General features: G+C 41.8%; 2 protein-coding genes across 2 annotated transcripts; one reads left to right on the forward strand and one right to left on the reverse strand.

Moving 5' to 3' along the window:
* The first annotated feature begins 264 nt into the window (after positions 1–264).
* Positions 265–1,351, forward strand: Rpb10 (DNA-directed RNA polymerases I, II, and III subunit Rpb10). Its single transcript, XM_033472453.2, has 2 exons — positions 265–725; positions 988–1,351. The coding sequence occupies exons 1-2, from the start codon at positions 631–633 to the stop codon at positions 1,094–1,096; spliced, it is 204 nt and encodes a 67-aa protein (XP_033328344.1). The 5' UTR covers positions 265–630; the 3' UTR covers positions 1,097–1,351.
* path (solute carrier family 36 member pathetic) lies at positions 1,338–25,490 on the reverse strand. The gene is made up of 10 exons (XM_033472450.2): positions 25,226–25,490; positions 7,711–7,755; positions 7,447–7,529; positions 6,998–7,102; positions 5,654–5,804; positions 4,614–4,735; positions 4,071–4,435; positions 3,810–3,993; positions 3,514–3,680; positions 1,338–2,656 (listed from the first exon to the last, which is right to left on the reverse strand). The coding sequence occupies exons 2-10, from the start codon at positions 7,711–7,713 to the stop codon at positions 2,415–2,417; spliced, it is 1,422 nt and encodes a 473-aa protein (XP_033328341.1). The 5' UTR covers positions 7,714–7,755; positions 25,226–25,490; the 3' UTR covers positions 1,338–2,414.
* Between the last annotated feature and the right edge of the window lie 102 nt (positions 25,491–25,592).

Raw genomic sequence — 25,592 nt, forward strand, 5'->3', positions numbered from 1 at the left:
GATATCGAGAATTACTCGATTTTCGGCTTCTGCGATACGATCTGTAAAAAGGGCTTTTCCGAAGTCTATCAGTCGCATCCCCGCCTCGAGACAACGAAATCCCGAGCGCATTCTTCTATTTCGCGGTCAATCTTCACGGCAAGATTAGCCCTCGATCTCGCTTCGCATGCTCGAGTGCTCAAGCGCATAGGCGCCCGTGTTCCTACGGGGTGAAAAGTACGAATCGAATATTGCGCCAAGTGTTTCAGATGGAGCACCAGGCAAACGGACGCACGAAAAGGGCGAGATCGAGATCACGATAAAGCGAGACGTGGTAAGTTTTCGTCGGTGTTTCGCTCCCGTGAAACACTTCCGCACAGAGCTCTAGCTGGTTTCGTTCTGTCTCTCTCGATCGTTTCCCGCTCTTTTTTTAAACCAATTCCGCGCATCCAATCCGCAATGGATCTTGTCTCAGCAGCGATTCGTTAGCGAAGAAAATCGGAGCGAAGAAAATTTCTATATTCACTCTCGCTAACGGATCATGCTGCGGCCTGGTTGTCCGCAGGAGTAGAACCCATTATTGAATGTATATCCGTCTGGTGACAAAAGAGAGAACACAGTTTGAAGCACAGTTCAAACCAATTTATAAGCATGATTATACCGGTGCGTTGTTTTACTTGCGGAAAAGTGATTGGCAACAAATGGGAAGCTTATCTTGGTCTGCTGCAGGCCGAATACACAGAGGGGTAATTATTACATTTTATCGATATGTAAATAAATAATTTCTCATCATTTATAGACTAGTTTATCTGTCGATAACATTCTAACCTTACTTTCGAGACTTCGTAGAACCCACGAGATAAACAAACCTATGTATATCGAACGCCTAAAATGTGTGGCAATAGCAAATTATATTTTTGTTGATCTATAAGTAATAATACCTTGTAACATGTTTGTTGGAAAAGTGTATATCGTTACCATGTAAATGTGCTTATTTATGCATTGCAGAGATGCACTCGATGCACTAGGATTGAAGAGATACTGCTGCCGCAGAATGCTCCTCGGACACGTCGATTTGATTGAGAAACTTTTGAATTATGCACCATTGGAAAAATAGACGACGTTCTCAATATTCATCCCCATACTCTACATCTTGTACATTAATGCATATGTTGTATATAACTGTATAAATTAGTTAAACGATAATTGTGGTGGACGATAAAAATGAAGCGCATCGATTCGTATGTGTTGCATAAATGGCGTTAGAATATAGGCAGTATATGTTACTATTTTGTAAACTACCATGGCATTCCTTCCATTCTATATGTAATAAGCAGGAAAAATAAATACGCAAAATCTATTGTAAAATGTATTTTATAACTGTATTTGTTGCATCTCGATTATCATTTTACCATGAATGTGTAAAAATTTTCAACAGTTATATAAAAAGTTGATTCGTTTACAAAAGTCTCCAAGCAAAAAACATTGCTACGATAAAACATTCCTTTTTTACGTTTCATAGTAAATGCAACATAGAAGCGTGAAATATTTTATACACCGTATGCCTATCGTATGTCTAAGTCACGGAACGGAAACTGTACATTTAGAATCGTGTGTACGAAAGATTTTTGTTTTTTTTTCTTACAAATGATGTATAGACTTTTAAATTTTTTCCTAACAAATTTATGTTGTTGAATTAAAAAACGTGTTCTATATCGCGAGACGATTAGGTATTTTCTAAATTAAAGGAACCGTACATATACGTACGTTTTTAATCATTTTGAACGCGGTTGAGACTTCAGTTATATATAAAAAAAAAAGAGTACTATACGTTAAAATCGAACGAATTACCATAAATAATACAAATTCTTAATCTTCCAGTTTTTTTTTTTAAATATTAACAATTCTCTGTTGCAACGTATTTCTTTACAACTCGAATACTGCCAATGGTTTTCTCAGTCTGTATATGCCTCCTATCGAATGAACATTGTAAACGTGACGATTACTAGCATTCGGAAATGCATCACCTACTCAGTATACCGATCGTAATTACATAATTTTATTCTCCCATGATATAATTTTAGAAATTTAGGCGTGGAGGCATATTTCGAATCGTGTTTAGAGTACACCGAACATCGGTGTGTTGGCTCGTCTTTGCATAGCAACCGAAGCAATCTTTGTAACGAAATAGTTTCTTTGTATCTTATCGGAGCACTCACTTATAGGCACATGAGTAGCAAGTAAATTTCTGATACAATTTCTCATCGCCAAGGTGCTTTTGGAAAATAAGTTATTGCAAATGATACGCATCATTCGTGATTGTCTACTTAAAAATATCAGAAATTTAGTTCCTACGAATCTTGTAAGTGTATCTTCAAACGTTTATCGTTTGGAGCATTTGGAATATGTACAAATCGTACTACGGACACCCACTTTTAACTGTACAAATTTACGATATCTATCAGCGCGCTACGAGATCCAAACACTAGTGCCATGAAACCGATGATGCATATGACGATGTTCTTCAATGCCACCCAATTTCCTGGACCAAAACCAACGTCCCAGTACGTTACAGTTTCTATGAACACCGGTATCAGGAGTCCCAGTATAGAAAAGCAAAATGCACCGATCAATCCGATGAAGGGCCCGATAGTCGGCACGATTACAGCCAATAGAACTGTAACATAATGCAATTTGTTCCATTATCATTATCAATATCAATTACGCTACACTACGCTATCGAATAACTATACAGGGTATCCCAGAAATGTCTCGTAATCCGGAAATGGCGAGTTCCGCGGATAATTTGAGGCAAATTCTTCCTTTACAAAAATTTTCTCCGAGTCACCGTTAACGAGTTATTAACGAAAAACAGTGACCAATAAGAATCGAGTACGGCCGACGCACGGCGGCCCAGTCAACCAGCGCGCGAAGCCCAGTTCCGCTCATTGGCTCGGTCGCCTCGCGCTAGCCGAGCTCGCCTCTCATTGGTCACTGTTTTTCGTTGATAACTCGTTAACGGTGCCTCGGAGAAAATTTTTGTAAAGGAAAAAGTTGTTTCGAATGACCCGAGGAACCCGCCACTTTCGGATTGCGAGACATCTTTGGGACACCCTGTATAGCAGGCAACACAATAGTTTCTATTCGATAACCGATCAAAGTGTCCGTCGCGTAATCTTAACACTATGCCGCCCGGTGGCACCAGGCTGGTGCCAAGCAAAAACTATCTGTTGTACGCCGGTGGTATACCACTTTGGTGCCATTTGAAAGAACTGAAATAACATTTGAACTATATTTCTTGGGTGTTAAAAGGCAGCAAACTAACTACAGCATCGTGCTTATTTAACTAAGAATCAAGTATGAAAATTCTTGGATGACATATCTTAATTTTAGGAATTCAGATTACCGTCGTCTTCGAAATTGTTTTTAAAATCTAAAATCTCCAAGCTATTATGCCGGCGTCAAACAAAAGAATCGTATCCAATAACTTCGGACGGCATAGCGTTAATATGCGTAGCATCGATTAAAAAGTACCTGCTCCCGCGACCATAACTGTTCTCAAAACGTAATTGGCCAGGACTGGTTTCTTCTGGAATCTGTCTTTGATACCATTCCATGCGATATCGAGGCACACGTAAAATTGAAGACCGAACGTACAATAAACAGCCAGGGCTATCAAGATCTTTACAACCTGCGCCGGTCTGGAAATTAACATATCGATCAACATGTTTATAAAGTACCATTAAAGTACCACCATACAAGTAAAAGATTCTTCGTAGGTTTTTTTGAAACCTTCTTCTTTCTTTCACCGTCGGTACGCAATAACTTACATTTCTTCCGTGGGCAAGTTCAGCGTGATGCTGTCCAAAGTGTTTTCCTGGTATCTCGCATAGCCCAGAAATCCCAACAGAATGTATATAAGAGTAACCCCGGACATTCCCTTATTGAGAACACCGCAGATTCCGACAAAGTGCTGCGGTGTTTTCATGTTGTTCTCCAACGGCATTACAACACCTGAAACAGCGCGGTATTCCGGTATCAGTCTCCTTGGTCCTCGAAGGTCGATGAAACAAACGTTGAATTCAATGTACCTATCGCTTCCATGGCGAAGACGGTTATACTGAAGAATTGCGGGAACCCGGCGATAGGTGCCATCAACGGTACCGACGTCAAAGGCGGAAGATCCCATACCAAGTAATAAAACGTAATTCCCAAACCTGTTCCCATAAATATATTGGCTATCATGGAGACAGGCGCGAGGTACTTCAGGTTCGGTATCCAACTGAGCAATATCATGGGGATCAGCAGACAGGCGGCCGTTAATCTTATACTAAATTCGCCCTCGGCCACATCCGCATAGTGCTCGATGATTTGATTAAAGTTCGCTGCAACTATCACTGTGTACACGCTGCAGGTGCCAAAGTACGTTGCGAATAAACTAATTTGAATTAGATACCTGTGGACAGCAAAACCGCCGAGGTGTTACATAATCGTCCTTATGCTGACAACGTTGTGTAACGATCTATTTGATCTTGCCATATCTTGCGGCCGCGAGTGATTTGTACACCAACGGCAAGAACTAATGAACATTACTACCAAATGCCACCTGTGTAAGCAACCGTGTTACATCTTACCTAACTGGCTTCGAAAACCTCCTTCCCCATTCTGGTCCCGTGGAAAACGCTACTTCCGCCACGTCCGCGAAGCTCATTTCCGATCGACGCGTTTTGTGATAAAGGAAGTGCGCGCATTTTATCTGAAACACGATCGATTTCATTTACAATTTACAATACCGCAGTAGCAGCAGCAACGTCGTCGGTATCTTAACCAGTTAGCTGTGTTTGGCGAGTCTCGCTCTCTCTCTCTCTCTCTCTCTCTCTCTCTCTCTCTCTCTCTCTCTCTCTCTCTCGTCAGAGAAGTGACAGTACAGTAATGTCTCCCTAATTGACGCTCATATTGTCCACAAAAATGGACGGATTTGGGAAGAGGAGCCTTGCGACTTGTTTTTATATTGTATTATATTTATATTTATTATATAAATATATATAAAATATAATATAATAATATAATATATATTATTATTATTATATTATATATTATTTATATTATATTATTATATTTACCGATTGTCAACGATTATAAAAATATGGTGCAAAGCCGGAATAATCGTATTTCCAGTTCCCAAATTGTCCATTTTTCTGCACAATCTAAGCGTCAGGTAGGGAGACATTACCGTATTTTGTGCCGTGACGAGTACTACTCGTCGTGCGTAAAAAGTAGCGACCATTGGCTATTTAAATTGTAATTTTAGCGAAAACAAGAACATATTCTCAAATTTCAAGACGTTTAGAATATTTTCAAGCGAATCCTGCACGAAGGTGTTTACATTGTTATAAAAATAAGATTAGAAAAGAATCACGATATCGGTGTTCGACGTGCAAAGTGCTAATATATATATATTCTGTGTTCGACGAGTATACTCGTCGTCGCTTAGTTCTCGCGACACGTATAGGTAAGCGTTCTAAAAAGGAGGCGCCACAGCTATCTGGTTGATAGACCGCGGATCCGTACACGAATAAAAAATGTCCTTGGGTCTATTTTCCAAGAGAGATAAAAAGACGGTATACGCGGCGATATCCGCGATCTAGAAGTATACGTTGCAATTGTTGTTTACCAAAATGTACGCGCAGTGTGTGCAAACAAATGCCACCAAGATCGTAGCGAAGACACCGACAAGGAGACCAGCATGCTTGAAAGCTATCGGCATAGATAGGATACCAGTGCCGAGCGAGGCCTTCAATAAATGCGTTAACGTGTCACAGTCCCTGGAAAACAAGACGAAGCTGTATATAATTGACGGCTGTCGCTCGGAAATTACGAGAACACGAATATCTTTGCTCGTCGACAGAATAACCGACAACTTTTTTTTTCACCAATACAATCCGAACAACCGAATAATAAAGACTTTGAACCGTATTCGATTCGCGCGTTACTTTACAAAGTACACATTTTGCTAATCGTTCGATCGTCGACGTTGAACAACAGATACACGCGCGCGTTGTTTGCCAATCGAATGGCGCAATTTCAGTTACAACCGGAGAGAATACGCATAATAAATGTATAAACAATTCTATCGCCGATAATTAGACCGCGGATTTGTCGCATTTTGCGAGAAAACCGAGTGTACATGCGCGTGGAATACAAGACGGTAAAAATATTCGTGCGAATGTTTTTTAATCCCTTAACTCGTACGCTCGAGTTATTTCGAGCGCGCTAAACAGGCCAAACTTCGAACACACTCGAGATAATTCGAGCGGCGTTGTATTTTTTGCTGCTATAATTATTTCACACTCGAATATAATCGAGAATTGAAAATAACAATGTGGAAGCAAAGAAAAAAAATCGTTCTATTGATATTTATCATTTATATGGGACTGTAAGCTATAACGATTATTTATTCAAGAATAAAATATAGCTTTTATAATATATATTATATTAATATATCCAAAATTAAAATAAAAATTTTGATTATTTTGATTGATGTATTTTTTTTAAATTTTTTTGCCAAGACAATGTTCTAAATTGTGTTTTTTTACATTAACAAAAATTGATTTTTTGGCCGGTTTTTTAAAAAAAAAACTGTGCGTTCAAGCCTTTTGGTTCGTTTTTATAGTTATTGGCAATCGGTAACTATAAAAACGAGCCAAAAGGCTTGAACAATCGCGTCTCCTCTTCCCGAATTGTCCATTTTTGGCTCGTTTTTATAGTTACCGATTGCCAATAACTATAAAAACAAGCCAAAAGGCTCGAATAATTGTTATCTTTTCTTCCCGAATTGTCCATTTTTATGGACACTCTGAGCGTCGATTAGAGAGACATTACACTGTATTTACACGGGGAATACGGAGACACGTGCCAACATAGTACATATTCGAAGCCGTTGCTGTACCTGGCGTCCGATGGACTATACTATTAAATTTTCGTTTCATTAATCGTCGCATCGTAACCGGACACTCACGTTGTCGGGTTATCGATTCTTCTTTCGGTGAACGGATCAAATGTTTTGCCCTCTCCTTGCGCGGCGCTCTCCAGATCTCCTCTCGGAGCTACTTGTACTTTATATCTGCAAAGAAAAGAAAACAATTACAAAACGTGTAACGGTGACGTACGTTATTGTTAACGATGCGCGGTTGCACGAACGATAATATAATCTGTTAACGGAGGAGAACGAAGCAAGCAGAGCGATTGTTTGTTTTTCCATTTATCATAGAATGAAACGAATAAAACGAATTCGGTGTTTTTCTGATCGTTCGTTGTCGCGAAAGCGCCCAGGTGGTGACCTTTGAGGAGGATAAGCGATGCCCGATGAGTTCGCTCGATCTTGCCGACAATAGGTCAAAAGTAAACGCGAATTTTTGACTACTTCTTAAACCGATGCTGCAAGAATAACATCGTCGAGCGCCTTACTTGGACGAAAACACGCCGTCTTTCATGACGGACCCGTCCTGAGGCAGGAAGGTGTCCATCTCCGTTGGCGATTTATTGTTTTCCTGCGATAAAAACAAAACCAATAAATTACCATTTATTATTATATTATATAATATATTATTATTATATATAATATATAATTATGTTAATATTTATTATTATTAATAATAATATATTTATATTATATAATTTACTATTTATCTTTTTACTAAAAATCGTCTACAAAGCTGCTCGAATACATACCATTTTTGTGCTTGCGTAGCGCTTTTGGCAGCCGAGACGAATCAACTGTAATCAGAAGATCGACAATTAAAATACACGCGTGCATACATTATTTTTCGAGGGACAACGACGACACGTGAGAAAATAATGTTCTCGGGACAATTACAGTGTTTATCGGCTAATTACTCGATACTTTATGGAACCATAAAATTAACGATAACGGTAATCTTTCGAAGCAGCTTCTCTCGGCGAAACAAATATTGGTCGCTCGACGAGATTGAATAAAAGCGCGGAAATTTTTCAATTTAATCGGCTGTACGCGATTGCCGATTGCCGGCGAACGCCGTCGAGGCAAATTAGACGCCGGTCGCTTTTACCATTATCGTTGATCCGTTCAGAGTGTCTAGATCTAGAATCTCTAGACCGCGATACAAGATACAATCGATTGCCAGACGTCGGCAATCGGGTATATAAATAAACAAGAAATACGTATTCCTAATCTAACAGATTCGATTCGAAATCTATTCGTTCCGAACCGAGAGAAATTTCAAGAACCAACAAAACGCGCGATCTGCTACGTTGTTTTCAGAAAATACATATAAATACGTTCGAATTCGAACTCCTGTACCGAATTCATTACACAGTAATGTCTCTCTAATCGACGCCCAGATTGTCCACAAAAATGGACAATTTGGGAAGAGGAGATACGATTATTCGAGCCTTGCGGTTTATTTTTATAGTTATAAATTGTTTGCAGTTATAAAAACGAGCTGGAAAGCTCGAACAATTGTATCTCCTCTTCCCAAATTGTCCATTTTCCTGAACAATCTCAGCGTCAACTAGGGAGACATTACTGTATCTGCAGGGTATTCCAAAAATATCTCGCAATCCGAAAGTGGCGGGTTCCTCGAGTCATTCGAAGCAACTTTTTCCTTTACAAAAATGTTCTCCGAGGCACCGTTAACAAGTTATCAACGAAAAACAGTGACCAATGAGAGGCGAGCTCGGCTGGCGCGAGGCGACCGAACCGATGAGTGGAACTGGTCTTCGCGCGCTGGTTGGCTGGGCCGCCTCGCGTCAGCCGTACTCGATTCTTATTGGTCACTGTTTTTCGTTAATAACTCGTTAACGGTGCCTCGGAGAACATTTTTGTAAAGGAAGAAGTTGCTTCGAATGATCCGAGGAACCCGCCATTTCCGGATTACGAGACATTTTCGGGACACCCTGTATAATATACAGTTTACATCACCATCGGTGCGCGTTGACGGAACCGGCGGAAATGTAATCTGATATTTTCGAATCTCAGTCCTGAGTAAACTATAGATTAAATTTGTCCGAGGCTAAAGTTTCTTTTTCAACCAGAAGTTTCGGTTTTGCAGATTTTGTCCGTATTTTGTCCGCCGCGATTATATCACCGATAACGTCATCGTTCTCGACCGAACACGTTTTCCTGACCAAACAAGTTTTTTCTTCTCGTAATCTACGATCGCCGACGTTTTTACAACGGCGTTACAAAAGGACATTGAAATTTAAATTGGGTACTCAGCGAACTCGGGCCTGCGTGGGCGTAGCCATTGTCGCGTACCCAAAGATAACTCGTGCTGGAAAGTTTTCCACCGAGAAACGAGCGAGACGCGTTTGTTGCCGTTCGAGCTACAGACACAGCAGGAAGAGCTGGAAATCTTCTTCAATTATTATGAAATGCTAAGAATTCTACTTCCGTTAGAATTACGGCAGCAATCCGAAGATCAAGTTAACCGGCATCGGTTAATCGTATCTCTCATAATCTTTTGGTGTTTGCGATACAAATAAAGCTATCGTAGGGAGTCACGCTTTTCCGAGGGAGTGGGAGGGGCGATAAGAAAGTTGCACGTTTCGCATTACACGCTCGTTCATTCATAGACGATGTTTCGCTTTTTCGAAGCGAAGTAGGCATTACATTTATTTAATATGTATCGCTTCGGGACGCGTTCTGCCTTTCCATAGTTTTAGAATGTCGACGTGCGAACTCTTATTAAAAGGAACATAGTTGGCGCGATTATGCTCATTTATCCGATTACGCATTCCCATCGATATTGCTTCAACATGTACAGTAATGTCTCCCTTACCGATGCACAGGGATTGTCCACTAAAATGGATAATTTGGGAAGAGATACGATTATTCGAGCCTTGCTGTTTATTTTCATAGTTATAAATTGTCCACAATTATAAAAGCGAGCCGCAAGGCTCGAATAATCGTATCTCCTCTTCCCAAATTATCCAATTTAGTGGACAATCCGAGCGTCGGTAAGGGAGACATTACTGTACGCGGAACAACGTATAGTCCTCGCGCGACAAGAAAGCGCCTTTGCGCTTATAGTCCCCCCACTCCCACATTTATTTAGCTGCCCCACTGCCGCGGCACTCGATCGCTATTAGCCGAGAACGACGGCGAAGATCGCCGTCGGTCAATTCATATTATACGGGAAGCGCGAAGAGACTCGATTGTTTCATAATTTTTACAGTAATGTCTCTCTAATCGACGCTCAGATTGCGCACAAAAATGGACAATTTGGGAAGAGGAGATGCACGATTATTCGAACATCGTGGCACGTTTTTGCAGTTGTCGACTATCGGCGGCGACTATAATAATCGAATAATCGTATCTCCTCTTCTCAAATTCTTCGCTTTCGTTTAAAAGCTGAGAAACAATTGGCGAGAATTTACTTGAAAAATATAACCGGCGTATCTCTCTCTCGAAAATCAATTTTGCGTTACGGATGTCGCAGTTTATTATCATTGACAATACAGAATGATTTCAGAAACGCGATTCTTAGGAGATCTTGGAGATCCGATCTTACAATTGGATGCACTTAAATCTATCTTTAAGAGAACAAGTGTCGTTCCAGCTGTGTCTTAGGCGTCAAAAGGCGCGTCTTTTGAGAGTCTCCGTCTCTGCTTGTAATCGTAAAAACTGTACCGGTAACACGGATCCGCGATTCTTTGTTCGCCGATCCGCGCGTATTCGACGCGCGTTCCCGACAGAGGACAAAGAGGATTATTATCGTCAACCATATAATCGGTGCGCGTCTTTCGTCGCCTTTCACGCGCGATCAATGGCTCGCGAACGAGCTATTTTTTGTTTTCGATACGCCTTTATCACGGATCGCAGCGAATAAATACGCGAATCTAGGTCTTTGATCTCGCACGCCAAGATCTCGGATCGATCGTTTACAACGACGCGTATTGTTTCAGCCTACCAGCTTGCCGACTTTCTACGGTTATAATTAGCAGATATCGTGGATTTCGATGACTCATCGTGAAATTTGGCCAACATAAGGAAATACCTCTCGAATATACCGCGTATGTCGCAGATGGTTCAACTTAGAAATAGACACGCGTTTCGGTCTGGTTTCCAATTATTATTTCCCGTATTAGCCGGACGATCCGGCGTCAGCGGATGCGAATATGGATAAATTCTTGCGAAAATGTTGCTCGAGGCGCAGAAATTCAAGAAATCGATGACGCCGAATATTTGTAAAATGTTTCTTTCGGAAACTGCACAATTTTATGCTATAGAAGGCGTTTCCTCGTGTTTCGGAAATTCGCGCACGCCATCGTCTTGCAAAAATCGTTAAATCGGTACGAATACGAATTTATAAATACATTTTCTACGGTAGATAGTTCGTTGTTCGTTGATACAGAGATCGTCGAAGGTCGTTAAAGCGACGGCGGTTCTTGGGGAGGGCAATCCGCGGGATCACAGAGAGAAAACGAGAGACGGTAATCGGAGAGAGAGAGAGAGAGAGAGAGAGAGAGAGAGAGAGAGAAAAAGGAGCCATCGTTAGACTGGCATTCATCGATCATTTCTGACGTAACTTCGGACATTGTCCTGAAAAATATAGAACACGGTTGGCAATCGCACGGCACGCGTGCCGAGCCTAAAAATAAACGACCGGGTGATGCGTGACGCGCGATGCTTCGCGTTATCTCAGATTATCAGCTTTTTACTGTTACAGCGACGGTCGATACTTTTTACGTGCTCCGTTCGAGCAGCATCTTCTCGCCGATAGCCAGAAATTTTAAATGCGGTCCAAAAGTCCGTTGCGATCGCTCGTGCTTACGATAGTGCTCTATGGTATACGATGCGTTAACTTCTCTTTATACATGTCTCCCTAATTGACGCACAGATTGTGCAAAAAAAAATGGACAATCTGGGAATAGAAGACACGATTATTCGAACCTTGCAGCTCGTTTTTATAGTTGTCGACAATTTATAGCTATAAAAATGAACCGCAAGGATCGAATAATCGTGTCTTATCTTCTTAAATTGTCCATTTTTCTGGACGATCCGAGCGCGTCAATTGGAGAGACATTGCTGTACGTATTACATAATAAATAGGGTAAATTCTCCTGAATTTTCCTTCAGCTTGTATCACAAAAATGCACAATTTCGGAAGAGGAAATACTTTATACAGGGTGTCCCAAAAATGTCTCGTAATCCGGAAATGGCGGGTTCCTCGGGTCATTCGAAGCAACTTCTTCCTTTACAAAAATGTTCTCCGAGGCACCGTTAACGAGTTATTAACGAAAAACAGTGACCAATAAGAATCGAGTACGGCTGACGCGAGGCGGCCCAACCAACCAGCGCGCGAAGCCCAGTTCCGCTCATTGGCTCGGTCGCCTCGCGCCAGCCGAGCTCGCCTCTCATTGATCACTGTTTTTCGTTGATAACTCGTTAACGGTGCCTCGGAGAACATTTTTGTAAAGGAAGAAGTTGCTTCGAATGACCCGAGGAACCCGCCATTTCCGGATTGCGAGACATTTTGGGACACCCTGTATACTTTGGATACTTTATCGATTTCGGTTTCGATTCTTGAGAACCGATATTATATCGATTAAACTATAACCGTTGTTTTTCGATTCTGGATTTTAGTTACGCGTTTCGGTTATATTTCGAATTTAACGTAATTTCGAAATTACGTTTACACGATACAGACGATGCACTGTGTGTACACATTTTACTTCTAGAATCCCCAAACATTTATGCACAAGTATTAAGTTATTTACAAACGTATGCGTATTATATGTGTAGCAACTTATAAAATAATGTATAAGCGAAACATGGAACGGTGATCAAATTGAAAGCGAATTGGAACCGATGTCGTAACTATTCTCAACTATACGTATGATATATTCGGTAGAATCGAAGTTAGTTTCTGAATTTGTTTCTGGGATTTTATGTTGCTGCAAACTATATACTCGATAATTAAGAAACGGCGAATTCTCGACCACCTACTGTTAGTCCAGTTATTTTTATCGGTTACTACTCGACAATAATTCTGCGATACCCACGACGAAAGTTATTTATCATAATCCGACTTAATAATTTACAAGTTTAAAATTGTCTTACGTGCGTACGTGTACATACTTATTTGCGCAGAATTCGTGACACGTGTATCGATGAATTAATGGTCTGGTCCCCCTTATTGTCGCTAATTATATTATATCGGCGACTACAAAACCGAACCGCGAGGCTCGAATAGTCGTATTCTCCCCTTTGCCCAAATTCTCCATTTGTGCTTACAAACTACTCGATTCTCGGGTCGCCGCGATACCGACCAAATCGTTCGGACGTTTAATCTCGATCCATCGTAATGCTTTTTCATCGGGACGAACACCGATAATCGTTTGCATAATCGAAGCCGGATATTCCATCGATCCATCGAATCGACTTTGCTTATCTTCTCCGTTTCATCGTCAATTTCGTTGATTTTTTTTTTATCTATGTAAGTCAGGTGCGAATTTCCGCATTGTTTTAAATCGTATCAGATAAAGTCCGAGTCCGACAGAAACGAAATTGCTTTCAAATACTCGTTGCTTTTTGCAGAAAAATACTTTTCCGCAGGGAATGGGAGACGGAAGAAACCTTTCAATCGAAAGCGGACGAAACGAACCTCGATCAATATATTTTGCAAATAAGCCTCAAAGACGGCATAATGAGGCACCCTGAAAGATGGAAGAGGGTAATAGAGCAGAACGGGGTTCATATATAACTCGATAAATCGATCTTGAACAACAAATATCGTGAACAACTAATCGTTTCGCATCAGAAAAAAGGAAAGAACTTATGGGACACCCTAATATGGACAGGGTGTCTCAAAAATGTCTCGCAATCCGAAAGTGACGGGTTCCTCGGGTCATTCGAAGCAACTTTTTCCTTTACAAAAATTTTCTCCGAGACACCGTTAACGAGTTATTGACGAAAAACAGTGACCAATGACAGGCGAGCTCGGCTAGCGCGAGGCGACCGAGCCAATAAGCGGAACTGGGCTTCGTGCGCTGGTTGGCTGGGCCGCCTCGCGTCAGCCGTACTAGATTCTTATTGGTCACTGCTTTTCGTTAATAACTCGTTAACGGTGCCTCGGAGAACATTTTTGTAAAGGAAGAAGTTGCTTCGAATGACCCGAGGAACCCGCCATTTCCGGATTGCGAGACATCTTTGGAACAAAAATATGTATACGTATATGTCGCGGGCGGTCGCGTTCGAATCACGAGACATCGTACTCGAACGATGTTACGACTACGATAGTTTGCGCAAGCAAGCTGATGTCGCGCACGCGAAGATAAAACAACCGCAGTGATAATTTATTGGCATTCGAGCACGTTTCAAACCAGTCTGTCCGTCACCCGCCACGGCCGACGCGTGTGCACGCGCGCACGGGTTTCAAACGGCGATATCGCACCTGCTTCTCCTCTCTAACTAGAAAATATCTGCGTGTAATTGCAGCGTTTGTTCTCGGTTAAATCGCAAGACTGCTCCACATTTTTTGTTCGCGGAACGGCAAGCCGCCGGGTGGTCTCGATCCACGGATAAATGTCGCGCGCTTTCGATTTGACGTTTTATTAGCAGAAACGCGGGAAACCTACAATTAGGATTTTTCTTTTTAAACTTTCGAGAGTCGAGACACGTCGTGGAAAAAGCGTGCGCCGCGCTCTTATTCGTCGGCGACTCCCGCCGGTTCTCCGAAGAGAAAACGCCCTTCGAATAGCACAGTATGTTTTTTCGCGTTTTTCTGTAATACGAGAACGGCTGTGCAACGCGCAACGTGCAGCCGCGTTGCAATTTAACACGGACAATTTTTATTTCGCTTACGAACTTAATTCGCGGCTCGATCCAAGTGATTCGTAGTTTCAGCATTAGGCGAAAGGAGGATTGTTAATTGAAAGGAATATATACGGGGTGTCCCAAAAATGTTTCGCAATCCGAAAGTGGCGGGTTTCTCAGATCATTCGAAGCAACTTTTTCCTTTACAAAAATTTTCTCCGAGACACCGTTAACGAGTTATTGACGAAAAACAGTGACCAATGACAGGCGAGCTCGGCTGGCGCGAGGCGACCGAGCCAATAAGCGGAACTGGGCTTCGTGCGCTGGCTGGCTGGGCCGCCTCGCGTCAGCCGTACTCGATTCTTATTGGCCACTGTTTTTCGTTAATAACTCGTTAACGGTGCCTCGGAGAACATTTTTGTAAAGGAAGAAGCTGCTTCAAATGATCCGGGGAACCCACCATTTCCGGATTACGAGACATTTTTGGGACACCCTGTATAGTAATGTCTCTCTAATTGACGCTCAGATTGTGCATGAAATTGGACAATTTGGGAAGAGGAGATACGATTATTCGAGCCTTAAATCTCGTTTTTATAGTTGTTGATAATTCGTAACTATAAAACGAGGCAGAAGACTCAAATTAATCGTATCTCCTCTTCCCAAATTGTCCATTTTTGTGCGCAATTTAAGCGTCAATAAGGGGACATTACTGTACTCTGTTTTCGCCGGTGTACGAACAGCGTTTTCGCCTACACTGTCCACCGTGAATTAGAGAAGACGAGGCGATCGCGCGAACGATTCTCGTAATTCGCATTAGAATTAATTAATCTTTAATCTATCCTCGTTAGGGCGACAATTACCGGGTCGAGTGTTACGTTAGAAATTAGGTCGTTCAACTTTCATATTTAACCTTTCCCTAACTACGGTTAACTTTGCCGTCCCGATAACCATCAACGTGTCACCATCGAATTTTCGAGAAAGCAAATTGTACATAATTCCGCAGTTGCGATCGTTTCGCGAATAAACGACGACGGATGACAAATAACGGATAACTTTATATCCGATTCGTCTTGTCCCCGTAGAAAGCCGTTGGCAAATCTTGACCGAATAAAATTGTCAAAATATTGGGCAACAGAGCGTTCAATTATCGCGCGCGATAATTAACGCGACGAGATTCCGACACATTTCCATTCGACGGAAATTGCTATCGTTGCAACTCTGTTTTTTTTTCGCCCCAAAAACCGCTCTTATCGACAACGCGTTGCCCGACGTTGCCGTTGTTTGCGCAGCATCCCCTTCACCTTTCGCAGAGAGTTCCATCGACGCTCATCGCGGAATTCCACCAAGAGAATCAATCAACAAGAAGCTTGGCGATTTACCTGAAATCCGTACCTTGGAATTATCTGGAAAAAAATTTGAAAATCACCGTCGTTACGGATTTTTGCGAAACGCGAAACCGTCCGGTGAAAGGTGGCGACGAGTTGTCAGCCGGCGAGCATGATCTACCATTATCTATCGAAATTGGCGTGTAATTGAGAACACGTGTCAATTTTCGTATCTACAAAAAAAACGTGCGAACGCGTGATTTACGAATTCGCTGCCGATACGATCTTGCGCAACGCGCGAACCAGCGAAACAAATAATTACCGGTGCGAAGAAGTACATTTCGAATTAAAAAGAAAAGCTCGGCGGCAATGTGCAACTTCTTGCAATTTCGTTTCGCGGTAAGAAACGTTCTCGCAATCGCGAATTCATTGGATGACACGCGGTTACGAGAGTAGTAGCTTTTTTCAGACCAGTTGTTCTACGTATCGTCTGTGTAGTCTGTGTCATCGCCGTTTCACAACTACGCTCAACAATCCAGAAATGCAACCCGTAGGCTGTAGAACATTGATAGATACAATGAATTGGCAACTATTCTCGAGCCGGTGACTCCGTGACTAATGCGAATGACTGGGCACATCCTAGGTTCTACGTATACGAGTACGTATAGTCGATATATGTATATCAACAAACAATTCCGTCGTCCTTATCAACGTCTTTTATCAAGCTAAAAAATTTTCATAAAATTAAAATACATATTTCATTCGATTAAACAAAAATTATGAAGCAAACTTATATGGCATCGATTACTTCTTCAGCATTCGTACCTCTTGCAAATCTTAATCAAATTGAGCAATCGTTTTTAATTTTTTATTAATAATCCATTCGGTCGTTAACCGATTGAATTTAAAACGGGGAGATCTAAGTGTTAAGGTTATTTTCAGTTGTAGCCGTAATCGAACGTTCGGATATTTTAACCCTTAAGCGCTCCGTTGGCTCCGATTTGGGGACATCCGTCATTCGTTCCGTAAATCCGAAGGCTCTGTTGCGGAGCCCAATGCTTTTTTAAAACGATTACACCGAAGATGCTATGTTTTCGTCGACGTTGACGATTGTTACTCGTAGCGAAAACGTGCTCACCATTACAATTAAAACATTTTTTTGCCCATTTTTATACTTGACGATTTGTAGCAAAATGTATTTAAGAATCGCGAAGAATATCGTTAATAGCAAATTTATCTATTTCGACGAGGATGCATTTGCTGCTTGGAAATTTCGGCCACGATTCACGACGTCGATGCACAGACCTCGCGCAATGTTAAGTAGATACCATTACGATTAAAACATTTTTTGTCCATTTTTATACTTGACAACGAAAAACGAATAAAATCGAACGCTTTCGCAAGGACCGGTAATCTTTTCCACTCGAAATAAGACTTCCTTTATCACGGCCGCTTTGCACCAAAAATGTGCCGGAGTTGCTGGTAGCGATATTTTTCAGAAAAACCGCTGTTCAACTTTGTTTTAGAAAGTCCGAAGAATATTTACTAATTTTTAATTTAATTTAATTATTAATCGAGCCGATTCCAACGAAGATCAACGATACAAAAATTCCGGCAAACTCGCGCAAAAGATACTTTTGTTTCGATAATTCCGTATCCAACAATTTCCGTATCAAAAATCAAAATAAGACTTCCTTTATCTCGGGCGCTTTGCTCCAAAAATGTGCCGGAGTTGCCGGTAGGTAGTACTCGAGAAACACGTGGAGCGCCGAGGGTTAATATCAGACTGTAAATCGTCCGTTGATCAAAAAAGAATTCCAGCCTGCGACAAATACGTGTAGACACGGTGCATACTGTCGGTGCAGCGATAAAGCGTTCACCGCTCGCGTTTCACGCTTGAAAATTTCATCTTGTTCTGATTTTTTTTCCCTGTCGGCGTTCCGTTCGCGCGTACTCCGTGTGCCCTATCGATACGCCTACGCGCGATGAAACGCTTCAACCACCTGCATCGAGGTTTGATCGATGTTGCTAAACACGTTCCCGATCTGGGTCACCTCGGGTAAGTTTCCTAGTTCGTTGCCACACGCGTAGATGTCAAGGTTCGTTTGCACGGTCGACTGCCATTGCTGGAAAAAACTTGTATCGCAAACGTTAATTGCGCGCGATCGAATTCGTTCCAAATGGATTAAAAAAAGAAATTAACGATCTCTAAGCAATAATCGCGAACCGACTCTCGAAGTTGTTCCGAGTACATTTGAATATGTTCGAATCGTTTGCATATCCGATGAAACATTGTATGTAGATCTAAGGTTTCGAGTCGATTGCAATCGACGCGAGTACGACAATAGAGTGTGTACAATAAATAAGAGAATTGCATCGCGCGTCGAATAGGAAACGTGTCCAAAGACTGGTTAAATAAGTTTCCTGCTAAATAATTACGTAACGTTGTACATTAGAGGCGCCGATGCGCGGCCTGCGAAACCGATGAAAGAAACGCGTCGCTGAAACACATTATGAAATATTCATTTCGAAAAAAAAATCACCGTTATTCCGGCGATACGCATAAAAGTTTCTACGATACGCGTCGGACGTTTAATTCGATCATGCTCGAATAACAATTACGGCTACCTTCCGGGCTAACGACTTGTCGCGTCATATACAGTAATGTCTCTCTTATTGACGCTCGGATTGTCCACAAAAGTGGACAATTTGGGAAGAGGGGAGATACCATTATTCGAGCCTTGCAACTCGCTTTTTATAGTTGTTGTCAATTTGTGACTATAATGATAAACCACAAGGCTCGAATAATCGTATCTTCGCTTCCAAAAATTGCCCACTTTTGTGGACAATCCGAGCGTCGATTAGAGAGACATTACTGTACGTATTACAAAATAAATACAGTAATATTCTCCCGAATTTTCCTTCAGCTTGTAACACAAAAATACACAATTTCGAAAGAGGAGATACTTTATATACTTTGGATCGACTTTATCGATTTCGGTTTCGATTCTTGAGAACCGATATTATATCGATCAAATTATAACCGTTGTTTTTCGATTCTGGATTTTAGTTACGCGTTTCGGTTATATATTATACAGTTATATAGTTATATATTATTATTATTATATTATATATAATTATATATATATATATATATATTATATTATTATTATATTATAATATATTATATATTATTATTATTATTATTATTATTATTATTATTATATAGTTACATATTAACGTAATTTTGAAATTACGTTTACACGATACAGACGATGCACTGTACACATTTTACTTCTAGAATCCTCGAACAAGTATTAAGTTACTTATAAACGTACGCGTATTATATGTGTAGCAACTTATAAAATAATGTATAAGCGAAACATGGAACGGTGATTAAATTGAAAGCGAATTGGAACCGAGCCTTGTAGCTCGTTTTTTACAGTTGTTGACACTTCGAAACTCTAAAAGCGAACCGCGAGGCTCGGATAATCGTATCTCCTCTTCCCAAATTGTCCATTTTTCTGGACAATCGAAGCGTCGATTGGAGAGACATTACTGTACCGCGCGGAGCGGGGCAATTCCACGCACAAGTGATTCCGTTATGCGAATACGTAATAAAGAAAGTCGATTTAGCTACGGTTACGTGGGATAAAGCTGAGCGAATGTGCAAGGTCAATGAAATTATTCATGGCGCTGGCGCTGGCGCTGGGAGATTCTTTGGCGAGTGCCGGTGTCGTCGTCGTTATTATCGTCATCGTCGTCGTCGTCGTTACTGTCGTCTGCTACCAGCGTGCTTCAACCGGTTTGGGTATTTCCCGACCTGGGAAGTCCCAATGGAATGTTTACTTTCGCGTTCATCGCGAATTCGACGGAAGTCTCGTGTCACCGAAGTTCCCTCTTCGCGGTGAAAGTTCAAATTCGACCGTGTTCGAACGTTTCAAATACGCCGATTATAGTTATGTGACCCGCCAATTCCGGGTTCTATCCCCACCGAGTCGCCTCTAAACTGGATCCAGACCGGCTGCTTTGGTTCCAAGAAGCGTTCCCTAATTTGGTATCGCCGCTAAATTGGACACAAACCGGCCTATACTTGCGTCCTGTTGGAACGAGGCAAATTAGAGATGTACTTCGATCAATTTTATCGCTATTCTTCCTGGCCTGTATTTTTTTCCAGCGACGGTCGGTAGTGGAATTTTGAAAAAAATGCATCGTGCTTATTCAACTAAGAATCGAATACGAAAATTCTTGGATGACTCATCTTAATTTTAAGAATTTATATTACCGCCGTCTTCGAAATTTTGTTTAAATCTAAAATTTCCATGCTATTACGCCGGTATTAGGATTATGGGCTGGATTATTTCTCAAATGAATATGATATTAATTCTTTTTCTTAGAAGTTTTATTTTTACTTTTATTTGAGAGAAGGTATATGTACGAAATGACTGAGCGACCAAATTCAACTGAGAGAGCGGCGACTGAAAATCGTCTGCTTATACAGGGTGTCGGGTTCCTCGGATCATTCGAAGCAGCTTCTTCCTTTACAAAAATGTTCTCCGAGGCACCGTTAACGAGTTATTAACGAAAAGCAGTGACCAATAAGAATCGAGTACGGCTGACGCGAGGCGGCCCAGCGCACGAAGTCCAGTTCCGCTCATTGGCTCGGTCGCCTCGAGCTCGCCTCTCATTGGTCACTGTTTTTCGCTAATATCTCGTTGTAAAGGAAAAAGTTGCTTCGAAAGACCCGAGGAACCCGCCACTTTCGGATTGCGAGACATTTTTGGGACACCCATATACCCTTTTTGGTGTGGTCTTCATCACCGATTGAAGACGGTCATTCATCGCCGTCTTACATTGTATACGCGGTACTGGGATCGCTCTAACAGTCAGAGCACGATGTGTTCTAACAACACCGGCGATGGTATATGGCGGTATCTTTGATGTACAGTTTACATGACCGTCGGTGCGCGTTGACGGAACCGGCGGCAACGTAATCTGATATTTTCGAATCTCAGTCCTAAGTAAACTATAGATTAATTTTTGTCCGAGGCTAAAGTTTCTTTTTCATATCTAAGATCATCATCTAAGATCTTCATCATATCTAAGATCTGCGGACGGCATATTGTTAAACATTCGGTTCATCCGTTAACGTCGATCGTACGATGCAATTTATCGCGCTGCAACTTGCTTCCGTTTAACCTTTGCCGACTTTCCTCCTTCGATGGGCCGACCGATAATACGAGAACGGAAAACTTTCGAACACAGCATTCGGAAGCTTACCGCAGGAATTCGCTAATTCGGGTGTTGCCCTTCCCGAGCGTGTTTCAAAAACTTGTTGAAAACCACAACGGTGGAGACGCGCGAACATGCTACACGCTCGCGCTGTTATTCGGAGGAGAACAAGCTGAATTCGTAATTACAAGGAAATCGATTTCTGTGTTCCGTGTCGTCGCGCGGTGCAACGAACGAAGATACGTGTACAGGGTGTGCCAGAAAGATCGATAAGATCTTTGTGTAAACAACTTTTGCTCGGTCGTTCAATGTTTCCCGACAGTCGTATTGGTTGTCGAAAAATGGAAGGAGTTGCCATAAACTCGGTTATTGGCTAGAGATACAGGCCGAAACGATTCGAGTTGCCAACTATGATTTTGAAACGATACGATAAATATCTTCGCGATCGTCGAATTAAAAAGAAGTCCACTGAAGATAATTTCGATCCCTGTTACCGTTCCGCCTGTAAAGGGTTAAACGAATCGTCAACAAGTACAAATATAATTAACCCGGCTATTTTGAATTTGACATTGCGTAGTCCCCGAGAGAAGGTTGTTTATTATTCACCCCTATGCGTAGCCGCGAGAGCGGCCGAGGCAACATCGAACAGGTTATGTAGTCGCTCTTCGCTCTCTACGCTGCAACTTTGTCTCTTGCGTACAACGCGTACATCGTTAGTCATAATGGCGCGTGTTGTACGAATAAAAGCTGAACATCTATGCGTATACACAGTACGCGTTATAAATGATGTATTAGGTTGGAAACTATGAAACGGCCGTTGAATGATGTAAATCGCGTTTCGTTTCCATCTGGTTTCGGAGAAAAACCAAACAAAAAATAGCGAGAAAAATTTTACGAAACGAGTAAGAAGAATACCTTGAAAATTTATAAATAAAAATATCGAACGCGCATTACGATGAACGCAGTCGCAGCCGAACACGGACTATAAACGAAAACGTCCGTTTCATAGTTTCCAACCTAATATTAGGTCTACCGGAAAGTTCTGTCCGTTTTTGAATTGAAATATAACACAATTTTCATAGATTTAATAATATTTATTGTAGAATATACTTTCCATCGTTACTTATGACTTCTTGCCAGCGCGATGGCAACTTGTAAATGCCATTTTTAAAAAATGATTTATTTTTAGAAGCGAAGAACTCGACTTGTGTTTGGTTGACCTCAGCTTCAGTTTTGAAATTTTTTTCCTGTTAAAAGTTTTGCAAAGAGAGAAACAAGTGATAATCGGAGGGTGCTGGGTCTGGGGAGTACGGTGGATGCGACAGAATTTGCCAGCCTAGCTCTGCGATTTTCTGACGAGTCGCCAAAGCAGCATGTGGTCTGGCATTATCATCGGTAGCCGTGTTTTCACGATCGCGTCTCGCTTAATAATGACACGAGACATCTTTCTTTCAGTTTATTTAGGAGAGTACGTGTGTGTAAATGCAATGATAAAGAGAGATAGTCGTATGTGTCTCAAATCAACATGTGCATATGGATTGAAACTCGAAGTGACACTATCGGACAGAACTTTTCGGTAGACCTAATATAACTGCTGATACGATGCCGATCCGTTTTCAAAGTTTTACGAGCGAATCTTATCGCCGATCTCCACGGACGCGTTCGACGCGAGTCTAGCCACCGCGAAACGAACACGGTTCGAATGCGCGGGTCCGAAATATCGATGTTAAGTTGCATCATCCGATGGTACGCGCGCGCGAACCAACGATCGTCGCGAGCCATACAAGTCGCGACCACACACAAACTTGGCGCTCCACGTGCTCGAGCGGCGGCGTGACTGACTTTTCTGACGAAACACGCACCTCGGATGTCTCGTGTACGATTCGCGTTCAGCGTACACACGGTGTTATTACATCTCGCAGGAAATCCCGGAGATATCCTCGTTTCTCGCAGCGACATCGTCGTCTACGACCACGACGCGGTATTCCCGCGTTCGAACCGACCGAGTAAACCGTGAACACTTGCGCAAAGTAGTCACGGAAATTCGTTTTTAGGTTAACAAATTTGCCGACTACGGTACGCTCGACAAGCCTGTCGCGTCGCGAACGCAACTTCAAGCGACTTCTATCGTTTTCAAGGTGACGTATATACCGTGTATGTTTGTAACGCGTTTTCGATAAGAGTATCGGCCTACGAGATTACCGTTAATTTGAATATTTATACAATGTACTCGATCGTGTTTCGTTGTAACGACCGAACTGGACAATATATTATACATATATTATAATAATATATTATACATATATTATAATAATATATTATACATATATTATAATAATATATTATACATATATTATAATAATATATTATGATATATAATATATTTTCCAGTTCGGTCGTTACAATATATATTATATATTTTTGTGCAACCGTTATTTTAATTTAACCGTCCATCTAGTTGGTTGTTGGATAGGTTCGAGAATCGTACATTCCGAGGAAAAAACGAAGGTAAACCGTTTGAAAAATTTGGAAGTTAGGTTAGAAAGATTTTTCGAAGACGGTGGATCGTAAAAGTAAGCTATAGGAATATTAGCGATTTCACTCGCGAGTCGAGCAAGTTGAATTTCTATGGAATCGCGCGCTATCTTGTCTCGAAAATCGTCTCTGCTCCCCTCTTGAAACCGTTGTGGCCACCGAGATAAAAAAACGCGTCTACCATTACACACTACATTAACAATTAATATCGACATTCCGTAATACACGTAATAATATTTCTTCGTACGAAATCATTTTTTAACTTCTTTTTTTCTCATGGTACAACTCTTCCGTGGATACAGAAATTTTTCCGTAAAAAATGTTATTAACGCTAAATCAACCGACCTGTAACGACGATTAGCGTGCATCGACTCGTAAGAGTGAAAAGATAGAATTCTCTTGGATTTTGTAAAGTTTTAATTATGAGACTTGTTAATATAATGATTAATAATATAATTTTTGTTTAATGATATAATTTGCTCGATGATTTTTCACGATGAGGTCTCCAAAGTTTATAGTATCGTAAAACAAAGAATCGGTCATTTTTACCGTGGTAGGATTAGCGTTGATTAGAATGTGCAAAATTTTTGTAGCATAAAAAAAAGTTTCCCCTGTTCTTTCGTATTTTTATAATAGAACTTTTCGACGTTGTCGATGCACCATGTGCACCAGCGTGAACGACGAGGGGTTTAACGGTGTAGTAGGTGTAGGTTGGAACGGGACACGGGAACGCTCCAACGCAGAAGGTTGGCCACGCGTGAAGCGAATCCTTAAAATACCCACGCGATCGTTGAGATTCGGAAGAAGGCACGAAAAAAATACGTAGATCGAAGTCGTGGACTACACGAGGACGCAACGGTGGTATTCCGGTTGTTCGAAGACGCGAGTACGCGGTCCGCTGTGCTTTTTATCAATGAAACCGACGCAACGACGCGTCGCAGAGACAAAGTCGGAATACTAAAATATAATCGCTAAACCTCCGCGCATCATTATTACGCGTCGTTCTCAAAATATTTCCAACGCGAACGTTTCGTTCTTCCGTTAAAAAGCTCGGCACGGCGCGCGCCAAGCTCGCGCTCGTAAAACCCGAAATTCGATCTTCGGATCGATTGTCCGAGTCGCGATCGTCTGGACAGGCGGACGTTGGTCCCGAGTCGAATTCGTGTACGTTTACGTGCACACGTGTAACGCGTGCACGGACACGGAGAGTCGATCCGAATCGGCGTAGCGTCTCTCGTTTGTTTTCCAATGAAAATCGGGAACGCGATTCGACTAGGCGCCTTGAAATAGTGCCAGACGGTGTCTAATTGTCTAATAATGGATTTCGACTCGTAAATTTGGGAACGCGCGTACGTACCTATGGTCTGCGCACGTGCGGCGGAGTGAAAACGAAAGCAACGTGGGTACGATCGATCCTGTCTCGTGCGACGTTACTTCATCCCTTAGCGAACGCCGCCTGTACGCTGGTTGGCCAACGGATAGAGCTCTCGCGGCAAGATCCGTTTTCCAAAAAGGGGTCTCGACGTGTCCCAGGTACGAGCACCAGCGCGACAACGACCCAAATGGCATCAACGCGCCAACGCAGACAGGTACCCGACCGTGCTACGCCACACGACCACGGACCGAACGAGACTGACTCGAGGAACCACGCCGGGCAAGAATAAACGCGAGTTTTTGTCCCCGGAAGAGTGTCCGCTATGATTCGCTATGCGACCGCCAGAGGT

This window comes from Megalopta genalis, chromosome 1 (genome assembly GCF_051020955.1).
Source record: "Megalopta genalis isolate 19385.01 chromosome 1, iyMegGena1_principal, whole genome shotgun sequence".
Lineage (NCBI taxonomy): Eukaryota > Metazoa > Arthropoda > Insecta > Hymenoptera > Halictidae > Megalopta > Megalopta genalis.

Coding starts and splice junctions, on each gene's coding strand:
- Rpb10 (XM_033472453.2), top strand. CDS start 631: ATGATTATACCGGTGCGTTGTTTTACTTGCGGAAAAGTGATTGGCAAC. Junction 726..987: donor CAGGCCGAATACACAGAGGG/GTAATTATTACA, acceptor TATGCATTGCAG/AGATGCACTCGATGCACTAG.
- path (XM_033472450.2), bottom strand. Junction 4,436..4,613: donor AGGTTTTCGAAGCCAGTTAG/GTAAGATGTAAC, acceptor TGCTGTCCACAG/GTATCTAATTCAAATTAGTT. Junction 3,681..3,809: donor AACTTGCCCACGGAAGAAAT/GTAAGTTATTGC, acceptor GTTAATTTCCAG/ACCGGCGCAGGTTGTAAAGA.